The sequence below is a fragment of the Hibiscus syriacus genome, unplaced genomic scaffold (assembly GCF_006381635.1).
Source record: "Hibiscus syriacus cultivar Baekdansim isolate YM2019G1 unplaced genomic scaffold, ASM638163v2 tig00110937_pilon, whole genome shotgun sequence".
Lineage (NCBI taxonomy): Eukaryota > Viridiplantae > Streptophyta > Magnoliopsida > Malvales > Malvaceae > Hibiscus > Hibiscus syriacus.
This window is the reverse complement of record NW_024062922.1, coordinates 511,855-527,015: the sequence shown is the minus strand read 5'-3', so window position 1 is coordinate 527,015 and position 15,161 is coordinate 511,855. Positions and strand designations below refer to the sequence as shown.

Genomic DNA, 15,161 nt, shown 5'->3' with positions numbered 1-15,161 from the left:
GATGGCAAACAGGAATCTGCAAAATTATATTTCACAAACAATTCATATACAATGCTTATATCATTGGAACTTTTACTGTACAATAAACAGGCATTTTCTACAACTACCTTTGATTAAAAAGAAAAATAAGATAAAGCACTCACAGGGTTCTCAACTAAGGGTAGAAAGAAAAGGAAACTAGTATTAAAATGCTGACACAAGAAGAAGAAAGATGATACCTTATTTTGTGGTTAATTTTGAAGAGAATTGAGATTTTAATTAGAGGCCAAATTTCACTTAAAATCAAATGAGGACAAGGAAATATATTGAAAGCTATCAGAAAAAAGAAAACAAGGTGATCTTATTCCTTGTTACCAAATTTCTTTGCAATGATAGGACGAACATCATCAACATCAACCAGAGTCTCTAAGAAGGGAAGCAATGAAATCAGTGCGCAATCAGATGGATCATCAAACCAACTCTTGATAGGAATCCCATTATTCACTTGCAACCTGAAAACCTGAAATCAGCAAAGAAGAATTCTTAAGCAGTTAGAAGTATAAGCAGGGGAAAATTGTTCTTTCTCATTTTTCATTTATACTTCTAGATAAATCCACCCTTTCACTATTTAATTTGATAGTAGAGAATGCATTTGATGCTGCTACTAGACAAAAAAACCTCTTATCATGTCTTTGCAAGTAATCTTACTGTAAAGCTTGGTTAGTTGGATGATTCTTAGATGAACTTTGTGCTTGTCATACATAACCACAAGAATTATCTCCAGATCTGAGTATTTTTAAAGACCAAGACACTAAATCACTATAGCACCAGTTCACATCGACATTAGGTTTAAACTAGGGCGACAATTATATTCTTGACTTAATATGGAGGCAAGAATGATGAAGTCCATGACGGTAAACCTTAAGTGAGTGGGTAAATACCTGTGGAGAATTATCAATTATAGCAACCTTTGCAAGATCGACACCTAAAACTGTCAAGTCTTTAGTGTAACTTCCATCTGAAAAAATGCAAGATTCACGATAAACCCGCCGAGATATGAACTTTTGATCTGGATCCAATATGTCCAGTAATTGTTCTGCATAAATGCTTTGGCTGGCAGTAAAAATGATAACTTCAAACAACTCTGCAACTTTTTCCAAAAATGTCTGTAGGTGAGGCCTCTGCTTTACATATACGGTGTGCTCTTTCATGTTGAAAAAGACTGTAAAGGTGAAGTCGGCATCATCACAATGTTCTAGTGTAGAGTGGACGAGAGTTTCTGCATGTTTCAAAGAAATGGTGATTATACACTATAGCTATATTTATTAGTAATTTGTTTAAAACACCAAGTGAAACATAAAAGAAACAGAAGCTCAAATAATTCTACACAATTTGTAGAAGGCCAACAGAGCAACCACAACACATGCCATCTGAAATTATTCGATACGTGAAGTCATACTGTCCAATAACATTTTAGCAAACAAAACCGGTCAGACATTTGAAAGTTTCCTTGCAAACCTTCAAAATTGACCTCACTAACAGAATAAATTTAGCATGTATGGTAATTTCGACACATGCACAAAATTTTCCAGAGACTAGTGATTTACCCTGAATTTTTTATGGAACTTCAGATAATAAGTTGCCAAAAGGTTCCACCAGGTTTTCTATAATCAGTACTAGCCAAAATCTTGTATTGTCCTCATAGTACGTTAGACTCCAAGTTATAGGTTTCATTTAAAGACTTGAATCAGTTTGTTTGACCCTCCATTTAAAAGAACACGAGAATTAATTAGTTCATTTGAAAAAATGTTCAGGCATCAGTGAAGGTGAATGAATGACGTATTGTTCCTGCAGAACTAAAAAACACACAGTAGAAAACATGCAAGTCTTACCATCCAAATCAAGCACAAGAGTTATGGGCTTCCTAGTCCAAGCCTCTGTTGGAACATCAGCAGGCCGGAAGCTTGATACAACATCAGATAGCTCTGGTAAATTTTTTATAAATGATTGTGGATCGAAGTCATCTGCTTGATCAGAGTCAGAGTTAACATCAGATTCTTGTATGCAGGATCTCATTTCATCAATTGGTAGACGTAAACTAGTATTATCTTGAGCCATCATAGACTCCTCATGCAATTGAACATCATTTATATCGTTGGTGTTGACAGTGTCCTCAAGGAAAGGCAGTATAAAGTATTGCTCAGCCACATCAAACAGCATACTTGGCTCAGAACACTTGAAATCAGGAAAAGAATAGGTTCCCGAGATGTTATTGTCAATCACATTTCCATCAAAGGGTATGCTTGCAATTATCATGTCAGATATAAAGAAATCTGACACATTGCATGTCTGACTGCCAAATGAGCTTCTATAATCATCACTGTCATCGGGTCCAAATGCTGGCAGTTCAGGGCCATTGTGACTCCCTACAGAAAATGAGAATGAGATGACTGTATCAAATAATTATCTTAACAGAAACTTGCAACTTCTGGTGACGTGAATCTAGAATGTCTGAATTCCATAAAAATTCTTCCTTCTACTCAGCATTGGATGCAGATAAAATAAATGTTTATCAAATGAAATATCAATTACACAACCCAGTGATACTAAAAGTTCATACAAGTACCAGTTGCCCCAAAAGCATGCAACAAGATTACAAAGAATTTCTTTCAACTGAGTTCTTTGTTTCCAACCCTGCTAAGTGGTAACCATATTTTAATGGGCCCAGTAAATTTCCAAGAGAACATGAATACTTATAACTTAATAATTGTGCTTAGACAGGGATTTCAGTTAGAAATGCCAAAAAAAACTGTCATTTTCTTGGCCGCAACTGGAGAATGGAAAAGAAATTCATGCAAACCAGCTGAAACAAAGAATCACCTGCATCATTGTCAATATTTAGTTCACTGTGTATTTGGATTGGCTCCAGAAAAGGAGAGAATATTGTCTCTAAGTTTGAGACAGTTGTGTGGGCAGACTCCTGCAAATTAATAAATCGTCATTAATAAGCAACCAAGTTGGAAGTCAGTTTAATGCGTGATATTTTCAAAAAGCAGAGTAAAAACGAACAAACAAAGCATTGTCCTAAAAAGTAATGAAAACTTACCATTACCCCCAAATTTGCAGAATCAACAAAAGTTGGAAGCGGTTTCTGAAGCTCGGAATCATCTCCATTCAAAATTATTTGCTGAGCACTGGCTCCATCAGTTTCGAAAACTTGAGAGGCTACTTCTACATTTGATGAATCTATCAAGAACAGTCGGTAAGCACGTGCAACAAACTAAAATATCACATTAATATATCTTCCTTCTTAACTCTTTTAAGAAAGGAATAAGTTAAAGTGTACAAACAGAAAGCCTGTCATGCATGCACATAAGTAAAGAAATGAACAAGAGAATACCAATACACTCTAATGCTTACAAACAGAAAGCCTACCAAGCATGCATATAACTAAACAAATGAATGAGCGAATAGCAGTACATTCTTTTACTTGGAAGATCCACAGAGAGGATGGACTGATGGGTTCAAGGGAAGGGAATTCATAAATTAGTAGCTATTTAGTAAATAAATTAATATGTACTTGGTCATTTGTTTTCCCTGCTACAGTCAACTATAGTTTGATGCTTGCATTACTGCTTCTTTGACATCTAAATATGGTATAATGCCCCACGGTTCCAATTCATTTATTGCAATTTTTAGAACTACAGTTATACTCAACACATGTAGTTAAGTAAAATATTTTGCAAAAAGCATCATTTCTCAAATGGAAGGGGACTTGCAATAAGTCACAGGCAAGGCAAAGCAAAGAAAGAATCTTGTTCACACTTGAGAGACAAAAGAAATGTTTTGAAATCGCTAATTTTATTGCAATCAATGTACAGAGAGCACATAATGTAATGGTACAAGCAAACAGAAAAGGATTTTTTTAACCCTGATAATAGGACACTCCAAGAAGCACCTGTAACTCTAACAATTAATATTAGAGAAATATCGACCTTGTTCAACGTATAGTTGCTTACCATCATGGCAATTTTGAATACATGTATTGAATCCGGCTCCTTGATGGGAAACCCTAACATGACAGCATGGTCTTTTGCAAATCATGCTAGACTTCTGACACACGCGAAGACTATTTTTTTCTCTTAAAGAACCCATGCTGGATTTGGTCTTCATTCTTAGAGTTGGCATTTGATCTTGAACAGCTATATATACCAAAATCTATATTCTGGAACATCAGTGGGGGGAAACCGCTCCAAATAATCAAATCACCAGCAGGAGCTGCGTTGCATCAATAGTCAATATAAGAAGCTAATATATTATAACAGGTTGGCAAAGAAAACTAGTTATACATGAAAGAAAGAATTTTCAAGCAACATAATTTCTGAGCAAAAACAAAACCAAAGAAAAAGGGAGTGAATCAAAAGTCAAAGTCCATAACCCTTTTACCAGAACAACTAAAGAATGCTAAAAATTCAACTCAGAATAACATTGAACACCACAATTCTAAAACCTAGATCTTGATTTCTGTTGGATGAATAGAGGGCTTGCTATAGTCTGCCTAGAGAGACAACTTTTGATACAAAAGAAAACTTGGAAGAGAAAAGAGAAAGGTAACAAAAACAGTACAAAAATAGACCATATCAAAGAAAAACAATTTCTTCAAGTAACCCACCAAAATTCAAGTCAACCCAAGTCTTTTAATCCCATAAAACACAATAAAACCTCAATTCCAAAGCAAAACAACAAAGGAAACAGTAAAAAAAAACAAAATCCATCAGCATATTAAGCCCTAAACCAGGAAAGAAAAGCAAAAAATCAAATTTGCCAACATATTAAAGTGAAACATTCCAGAGCATGGAAATTGAAGTACCTGTTTTGGGTGGGGGGGGGGGAAGAGTTTTTTTGCTTCTTTTTTCTTCCCTCTTTTAGCCAAAGAAAGACTGTGTGTGTTTTATTTTGCTCTGTAACTTCTACAAACGGTCAAAACAAAGATCGGAGGGGCAAATGTCGGCTTCGGTTGGATGATACCGACGGCTGAGATCAAATGTTTCATGAGGAGCTTGCACCAGTAGAATTCTACCACGTATTACGTGGGACCAGCTCAGACTGACGGGTTACCACGTGCAGGTTCGTGGAAAGAAAGGGAACGTTTGGGAGGAAATTGTGGGGATATCTCTTTCCTAGTCGCGGTTTCTAACGCGTGAGTGCACTCACCTTTTACAGCTGTTACCAGTTGTAGTTTCTGTTAACAACCTTTTATATTTTAATATTTTACCCAAATATTTTTAAATCAAAATATTATACTAACAATTATATAAATATAAGATAAATTGAAATATAATAAAAAGTAACTCTAAAGTTCACGCATCAAACAAAATTAAATTCGAGAATGTATCTGAATTTATATTAAAACAATTTTATACTGAAAAATGGACTTGAGCAATAAGCACCATCTAACTATATAAAAACAATTCAATATACATGGTAATTTTCTTTAAATAATAAGGTGAGAAAAAAATTGTTAATATAAGGTATAGTAGAAATTATTTTTTTATTAGTGTCTTCGTTATAGTATTCGGTGGAAGTTGATAAGATTATACGATGATTTTTTGAAGTTATCAAGATTATACGACGATTTTCTCGTACAAGTGACGTAGAAGAACATGATTTTGGGCAGAAGTCACTGTGTAATCCTAGAGACTTCCATCGATTGTTGTAGGAAATACCTTGGCATAGAAAATAATTTATATTACATTTTTTTTTAATAATGTGAAGTAATTATAATGTAGTATATGTTAAGTATAACCATAAGCATATTTTCTTCTAGGTCACGGTGTTTGACAGAAGGAGAAGGTGTAACGATGGAGGTTTCTGCTCTGTGTTGAGGTGGAAGTTTCTCCGTTTACTACATTATGCGGGACATGTTTCTTAGGACAAAAGCCTTTTTGCTGGAGCTCTTTTAACATTTTAGTGGAATCATCAATGGAGAGCTTTTTTTCCACGCTTTATGTGAGGCCAGGATTATAGCTCCTTTCCTAGCGTTTTTCTATGGGAGTATACCCTGTTGCTCAATGCTTTATGTGGAGGTATGCTTTTAGGCTCCTTTTTTAAACATTTTGTACGGTGGTTCAAGTCGTGGGGCAAAGGCTTCTTCGCTCGAAATTCCCAAGGCTTTATCAGGAGATTTTGGCCTAGAAGCCTTCTTTGTGCTGAGGATAAGGCTTCTTCATGTAAGATTTTTAGACTTGAGGGTATATCTAGGCAGAATCCCCTTTAATCAAGATTTCTAAATGCTCAGTGTGAAACCTTGTGCGCAAGTGAGTATTCAATCGGTTAATTCAATCGCTGACCGAATTGAATTATTATTAATCGAATAAATCGAACTTGTTTCTTTAACCGTTAAACGAACTGAAATTTTTTAAAAAATATTAACCAAATTATATAGATATTAGTTAGATTAATTTGAGTTTATTAGAGCTATTTTTTATTTGGGTTAAATTTTATTTAAGTCTTGATGATTTAGTGAGCCTAGTGTGGTTAAAAAATGATTGTGTATTAATTCTTAATGGGTTTGAGTTTAAAATATGTATTTAATATATTTAATATTTTGGGTTATTTAACCGATTTCGAATCAAATTAATCGTTAATCGAATATTGAGAAAAAAGATTAATTGTTCCCTATACCAAACTAATTCGATGATCGACAGTTTTAATCGATCTTATTTAATTCGGTCGATTAATTCAATCAAAACCGAGAAGTGAACATCGTTAAGAGTGAGAATAGCTTATTTGTATGGTGAGACAATTGAGACTTCCTTACCTTTCTAGCCAAGTCCTGGTGGTAAAGATAGAGTTGTAGTTAAGAAACGAGGTGGGATAGTCTTCGGCCCGAGAAGAGACAGTGTGACATTTTTGGAGAATTCCAACGGGAGGGTGGACATGCTTTTCCCGTCGTAGAACAATGGGAGAAGGCCAACCTTTTCATTGTTAGAACAAAGTCCTCTCAACGCCGAAGTAGTGGCATCTTCATTCTCTTTGGAGGCAGTTTCACACTGTCCCAATCAGAGTAAGGGGCATGCATATTTCAACTGAGTTTTTGGGGTTGACTTATCAGTCCGAGGTAGGGGCATCTCAACATTCCATTGGAGTGAATGCTCTTCACTCCTTTGGTCAGTTTTGGGACATGATTACTCAGTGTGAGGTATCCCGACACTGCTAGATCGAGTGAAGGAGCTTCTCGATTAGTAGTAACTCGTTGCAGTGGAATAGAAGCATCTCTATGCGTTTCATACATTGTAGGTAAAATCAATGCATATCTTCCAAGTTTGAACCATATGATCCTAAACCATGGTAGAATACCTATATATCATTAATTATTCTTTTTTATAACAAAATTTCTGTTTTTTAATTTAGTCCCTTAATTTTGCATGATTTTCTCATTTCTTCAATTCATCATTCATTTTAAATCAATTTTGACCAAATTTGAATCGCATGCTCCTATAATATATATATATATAACTTCAATTGCTATTTTTAATTATTATTTTTTCAATTTAGTCCCTTAGTTTTGCATTTTATTCGATTCACCTTTTGACTACATTTTTTTTGTAAATTTTTTATTCTCATCAATTTCTTGACTCCTTTATACTCTCATCAATATTTTTCTTCAAAATACCTACCTTTTTAAAAAAATAATATTATAAATATATTTTATAATTTTATATTGTATTTGATTTATTTAAAATATTACAATGTGAAAAAGAATAGGAAGAAATATATATGTATATCTCATATGGTTAGAGAGAGTTGATAAATTGGAACCAATTCGTACCGTAATATTTTACATAATTACAATGAAATTTATATAGAAACTCGAACTTTATAATCTCGACTCGATTAAAGAAATGAATAAAGTTTGGGTCATAAAATACTACTCATCAATTTGAATAACTCAAATTTTTTTACTCGACCGAATGTTCAACCCTAACGCAAAATAAGCTTGATTGTTCTACAAGTACAAGCAACTAACAACTGGAAATTCACCTACATTTTAAACAAAAGTTATATTATAGTTCGTTATTCGCAGTAAAGAACCACACTACTACCTATAAATTGACTAATAAAATTACGAAATCAATTAATCACTAACAAGTATGATGTCGTACATAATACATGAAAAACATGGGCTCTATTGCCTCATTAGTAGACATAAAATTATGAGAAAATAACCTTAGTGATCAAAAATCCCATATAATATACGATTTTGACCATTTTTTTTTGGATTTGTCAAAATGACCAACAAAATCGCAATGCGATTTCTAATTCGCAACGCGATCTCCAGTATCGTAAATTCGCGCTGCATTTCGCGTTGCGATAGTTGAAAATCGCGTTGCGTAATTTTTCATTTCGCGTGATAGTCTACAGTGTCGTTGGAATTTTCCATTTCGCGTTGCGATAGTTTTAAAAATGGTATTGCATTTGTTTCTCTAAAAAGATAGTATCCGCGCGGACGTTACGAAGACACGTATTACCACTACCACGACCACGACCACGACCCGAGACGAGACGGCGACACGCGAGAGTCCCCCTTGTTCTCTTTCACTCAACAAGGAAGTGCAAAATCCAAACCTTAAATACCATTCTCAATAGTATTTCCAAAACTATGTGGGATTGAGCATTACCAACACTTAGATAATAGAGTATATTTATACAATGTTCAGCTCATTAATATGGTGAATCCTATAGTAGTTTCAGCTTTTTATACATTCAAAGATAAGCCAAATTCTATATATTTAGTCTTTGCATTTTATTCGACTTAAATAATTACGTGTTGATATATAAAAAGATAGCGAGATCAAGATAATTTGTTTAATGAATTATGTTGTACAATGATTAGACTTAAGAGTGGAGAGAGGATAGTGAGGTGCTTGAAGGAGAGGTAGTGATTAGTAATTGAGTGAGACTAATGATCTTGAATGTTATGCTTGATGATCTTTCAAAATATTTAAAGAGACTCTATTATCTATGAATTGATAAAATAATTTATGAGTTGAACATTGTATAAATATATCTTCCTCATAGATTTTCTTATGTGATATAGTTTGATATGATACTGTAAGATCCGTGATATTACTATTGGAAATGCTCAATCCCACATAGTTTTGGAAACAATATTGGGAATGGTATTTAAGGTTTGGATTTTGCACTTCCTTGTTGAGTGAAAGAGAACAAGGGGGACTCTCGCGCGCCGCCGCCACCGCCACCGTCTCGTCTCGGGTCGTGGTCGTGGTCGTGGTAATACGTGTCTTGGTCGTGGTAATACGTGTCTTCGACACGTCCGCGCGGATACTATCTTTTTAGAGAAATTTCTTAAGAAACAAATGCAATACCATGGAAAATTCCAACGACACTGTAGACTATCGCAACGCGAAATGGAAAATCGCAACGACACTGTAGACTATCGCAACGCGAAATGCAGCGCGGATTTGCGATACTGGAGATCGCGTTGCGAATTAGAAATCGCATTGCGATTTTGTTGGTCATTTTGGCAAATCCAAAAAAAATTGGTCAAAATCGTTTATTATATGGGATTTTTGGTCACTGAGGTTATTTTCTCTAAAATTATTGCATAAGTAACACTCATTCAGTTAAAGGTAAGCCCAACGCCGAAGGGGCAGCGATTGAAGAAAGAAACGAAAGGCCTACAACCCAAAAATCCACCAATTCAGATATATTATATAATTATTTATAGGCTCGTTTATTTATGTTCATGAATATACTTGTTTATTTTGTTCCTTTTTTTATATTTTAAATATTGGTGAAGGTAGGGACTAAATTGAATACATGATAAAAGTTGAAATTTAAACTATGAATTTTAAAGAGTTTAAGCACTAATGACATAATTTTAAGGAGCTTAAATATTGATGAAGGATAAAACTAAAAATTGAACATATAAACAAATACTAAATGAACGTGTTCGTGAACGATAAATGAACACTGTAGACACCCGTTTTTGTCCGGGTTTTTGTATATATTATTATTATCGTTATTTTAATTATTATTATTAGCATTATTATTATTATTTAACTTACAATTTACATATTACACTGTTTTGCAGGCCAACCCATGCCCAACAAACGAAGCCCAATTGACCCGAGCCCATACCCATCACTCAGCAGCCCGATTGCAAACCCTAACCTTAGGGTATCAACATCCCAGCGCCGCACCAACATAGACCATTCGATCTGGACCCATTCAACGGTCCAGATCGATGGTAAATAGGGTTTCACAACCCAAAGCCAATCCAGCCGTCGTGCCTCTTCAACGTTCCAGTAGCCGTTCAAGCCAACAGCCATCAAGCCACTGCCGCCAGTGAGTTCCAGTTTCCCAGTCGACGAGCCATCGTCGAAAGCTTCCCGAGCCGATCAGAGCCCATCCCTCAAGCGGTCAACAGTGACAACATACCAAATCAATCAGCAAATCAGAGAAAAAAACCCAATAAAAAAACAAAAATAAATCTAAATAAAAAATCCCTATAATCCCGAAAATCCGGGATTCAATCACCCTAAATCAACAACCCATAATTTCCCTAAGCCTTAGGTACCATTATCACCGAAAGAACCCTTAAAAAATCCAACAGGCAACCATTATGAGGGGAGAGGATTCGGTGAGAGCAACAGAGGGGAGAACGAAAAAAAAATACAGAGAGAGCTTCGGGTGGGGGGCTCGAAACAAAGGAAAGCTCGAGAGAAAATAGAGATAGAGTGAGAGGCTTACCTTGGATTCGGTCCGGCCGTTGATTGCTTCACCGGAGCAGAGGACTTTGTGGTCAAAGGGGACCCTTTCGTTTATTCTGCGTCCCGTGGCCACCGGTTCACGTGGTCGGGACTCTGGGCCGCCTCGTGCGATGAAGAAGCTGGGAGAGCTCTCCCCTGAATGCTTCGGTATTACTGCTGAGGGAGAGAATGAAACCAAATGGGAATAGGGTTTTCTAAACCCTAAAACAAGGCTTATAACTTGTTTCCAACACGCCACCGTTTCAAGGGTCTGGGTACCCGTGTTTTGCAAGCATGGGGTAACTACAGTTTAGGTCCCTTCTCCTTTGTAATGCTTTATTTAAGTCATTTAATGAAATTATTATTGTTTTATTTCGAGCCTTTTAGTTTTTAATGATTGCATTTCAGTCATTAATTTGTATATTATGTTTGCTGATATTATAATTCGGTTGTGATATTTATATTTATTTCGTTTTAGTCACTGTTGCAGTTTATTGGGCATTTTCCTTTGATATTCGGATTTGGTCCTGAAATTTGCAAATGTTATATATTAGTCCATGTTCATGTTTTATATCATATTTGTCTATATTTGATTCTAGATTTAATATTTTCAAATATTTTAATTTAATCACTGATCCCATGCATTTTTATTATCTTTACTGTTATTTGAATTTGGTCATCATATTCGTATATATTCTATTTTAGTCATTGTTTGATGTTTGGTTTAATGTCTATTTTGTTTTCTTTTGTTTTGGGCATCTATGTTTCCTTGTTTATATTTTAGTCCTACTAATGTATGTTATGTCATTTTGTGGATATTTGACTTTGGTCCCAATGTTTGTAATAGTTTCATTTTAGCCCCTGAGTTTATATGTTATGTATTTTGGCTGAGTTTCGAATTTATCTCTGACATTTATAAATATTATATTTTAGTCACTAATCTTAGGTGTTGTGTATTTTCTTTGATATTCAAATTTGGCTATGATAATTATAAGTCTATTATCTTAGTCATTGTTTTACTTTTGGTTTAATTATGATTCGGCCTTCATGTTTATATTTTAATGCAATCTAGTCCTAAGTATTATTTATGGGTTATTTATATTTCTGGTTCATGTATTATTTAATGTTTGCTATCTGGGCTCTTCTTTATTTATAATTATTGTTTAGCTTTTTAAGTTTCTATTATTTTCATCTTGGTCCCTAATCTTATTTGTGTATGATTTGCATACTGTTTAATATTTTGTTCTTGGCCCTGGATTATTTGTTTTATTTGTTATTTATTCCTTTAGGTTTTTATTATTTTTATTTTGGTACCTTAAAATCAAATGTGATTATTTATATTTGTGTTTAGATCTGTAATATTTTATTTTATTCATTTAGGTATGATTTTATTGTACTTGTTATTCGGTTATTTGTATTATGTAAATAATGTTTTTAGTAATGTGAATATTTTATTTTGTATTTCCAATTACATTTATTTTCATTATATTTTTATCTATGTATGAAATATTCGATTATATTTTCAAGAACACGTATGCGTAGAATGGGCGTGGAAAGTACCACTTGATCGAAGTGGTGTGATCCGGTACGGCATTTTAACGACATAGAAACTTGAAATAAGTCGAGTATATTTTGCTAATTAATTTGTTCAAACGATGCAATATGTGTTATTTTAAGTGACAATTTATTTTATTTTATGTGAATGTAAATTTCAAATTTTTTTAATTTGTATTCAATTCACGTTTTTAGTTAATCAATTTACTCGTATGTAAACATCGCTTTTAGTTATATTTGATTCGCAATTTTTTTACATAATCAATGGTAGAATATTCTTTTACGAATGAGAAATGGTTGAAATAGCTTTCCCGACGGAGGATTGCAAATTTCAAGATTTCTGATTGAGTTAAAGGATTTTCTTTAAATAATTCGAGGCAAATTAAATAAATCTCAATAAATGGATAATAAATTAACTTTATATTCGATTTGTAACTTCCACCATTTATGACGATGTGTAAGCGACACAGTACCAATTTTGGGCATTGTGGGGGTGTATAGCCTTCCCCACACGTAACCGACTCCCGAATCCATTTTAATTGAATCTTTGGTAAATGCAGACTATTTTTGTCTTAAAAATGATTTTTCTTAAAATTGTTTTAAAAGACGTCTTTAGGTATTCGACTTACCTAACCCAAAGGTTGATGGCGACTCTGTTCAATTTAATTCAAATTAATTTCAAATCACCAATTTTCTAATTTAAAGTCATAATCGTTTTTAAAATAATATATAATTGTTTTATAAAAAATGGTTATTACAGCTTGGCGACTCTGCTGGGGACATCTTTTTAGAGAGTCAAGCTGTAGGTCGCTTACACATTGTCGTCTTAGTGGAAATTATAAGTTCGAGTACATAGTTAACTTATGATCCGTTTATTGAAATTTTTAATTGCTTCATTTTTAATTATCATACTAACATTTTATCTTTTTGCTTTCAGTTCTGTCCAAATTTTTGTCGTTTTTTTCTTTTCTTTTCTGTTTTGAGTCAAAGGTAGGTACGTTCCTCCTCACACACATCACGTGCATTTGCATAACATGAGCTCTAGACACGAGCTTCGATCCAAGTTAGTCGGGGTGAATGCTTTACTCTCGTAAGAATTTATTCTTCGTATGAGTTTTAGCAAATAACCCATGGGATACATACTTTATACCTTCGTAGGAATTTATTCCTCGTATGGGTATAAGACAGTGAATCCCCTCGAATTGAACTCGTTCCGCTTGAAACCTGTAATGGGTAAGGATCGAGGGTTTGGCAGCCCAAGGGGGCACCGACATCAAGGACAATTCGAGTCTTTTTTTTCGTTAGAGCCGAAACCAAGCATATAGTGAACCGTCGAACGATCACCCTAGGTATAGTCATACCGAACCTTTGTTCGTCGGTAGGTACCCAAAATAGGTGTACACGAAGGAGGAACGACTCTAAACCTTAACCTTTTAAATTTGTAGAATATATTTTTCCGAATAAAGCATGCGAACTAGATACCATGCGGTTAGGACCAATTTCTTGAAAATAGATCATTTTGGGTAGATAGCATGTCCGGGTAGGATTGTTATTTAATTGAAAGCATGTTTGGGTAGATATCATGACGGGGTAGGTGTTATATCCATCTCTGAATTACATTTTATTTGTATCAATTATTTTACATGTACTAACTTATTTTTCTCTTTTGTTTGTGTATACTAACTTATTTCTTCTCTTTTGTTTGTGTCATTTTGTCATTTGCATTGCATTGCATTGCATCATCATAATGCAAAAGTGTTGATCCGTAAGGGGATATTCGAGAGAAAATTTTCACAAGAAGAGATAAAAGTTTTCAATCAAGCGATCGCATACACAGACATGCATCGAGGGCTAAAAGAAGTCCAGAGTACAAGAATGAGATTTTCTCGAAGATCGTGCATCATTCGAGACTGATATGATAATCCACTGATCTAAGGAGTAATCCAGCAGTAGATTCTCATCCACAATTATTCCATCGTTAACCATCAGGGAGTGAAGCACAAACTTCAGCATAGCCGAGGTATTAATGGAGTTAGTTTACAGAGCATAGAGGGGCATCGGTTCCAAGTATAAAGATCCGAGACGAAGCAGTGAGCTCGAAGATCGTGCATCATTCAATACTGAGATGATGATCCACTGATTCAAGGAGTAGTCTAGCAGTGGAGTCTTATCTACAATCATTTCATCGCTAGTTATCAAAGAGCGACACACCGACCTCATTACCACCGAGGCATTAACGGAGTCAGATTACAGAGCGCTTGAGGGGCATCATTATTGAGGACGAAGATCCGAGATGAAGCAGTGATCCATTCCAGGCTCACCATCTAAGCGAAGACATGTTTGTAAATTGGATTGTCTTGTAATGTGAAAACTTTTATTTCTGGTGAAGACTATTCTATGATATTCATCGTTGGGGTCAACATTTTTCCATCTGCATTTGCATCTTTTTATGTTGCATATATATTTTATTTTTAAGCATTTTCATATGCATCATTCATAAAAACATGAGATCAATTTGTGGAGAAGTCAGTGGAAGTAATCCTGATCACGTGACCATATTGAGAATATAAACAAGAAGCTGAAATCAACACGATAGAAGTTTGTTCGATTGAGTCTTCCAGGATGGTTCGAGAAAAGAGTCATCGTTCCCTAAGGTCTACGATGTTGATCCAGTGCACCATTTCCACCTAAGAAGCTCCAGACATTCCACCGAGAACTGCAAGACACTAAAGCACAAAATCCATAATATGATTTATTCAGGGGTATCCTAATACTAAGCCAGAGAAGTCATTGCATCAACCACTTGCATCCATAGAGATTGTTTTGTTTGAACTCGTTTTTGTTCTTTCTTCA

General features: G+C 34.7%; 1 protein-coding gene across 1 annotated transcript; it reads right to left on the bottom strand.

The window, feature by feature from the left end:
* Window positions 1–4,837, bottom strand: LOC120147287 (CTD small phosphatase-like protein 2). Its single transcript, XM_039160701.1, has 7 exons — window positions 4,805–4,837; window positions 3,999–4,257; window positions 3,086–3,225; window positions 2,860–2,959; window positions 1,872–2,405; window positions 921–1,258; window positions 1–499 (listed from the first exon to the last, which is right to left on the bottom strand). The coding sequence occupies exons 2-7, from the start codon at window positions 4,165–4,167 to the stop codon at window positions 341–343; spliced, it is 1,440 nt and encodes a 479-aa protein (XP_039016632.1). The 5' UTR covers window positions 4,168–4,257; window positions 4,805–4,837; the 3' UTR covers window positions 1–340.
* Between the last annotated feature and the right edge of the window lie 10,324 nt (window positions 4,838–15,161).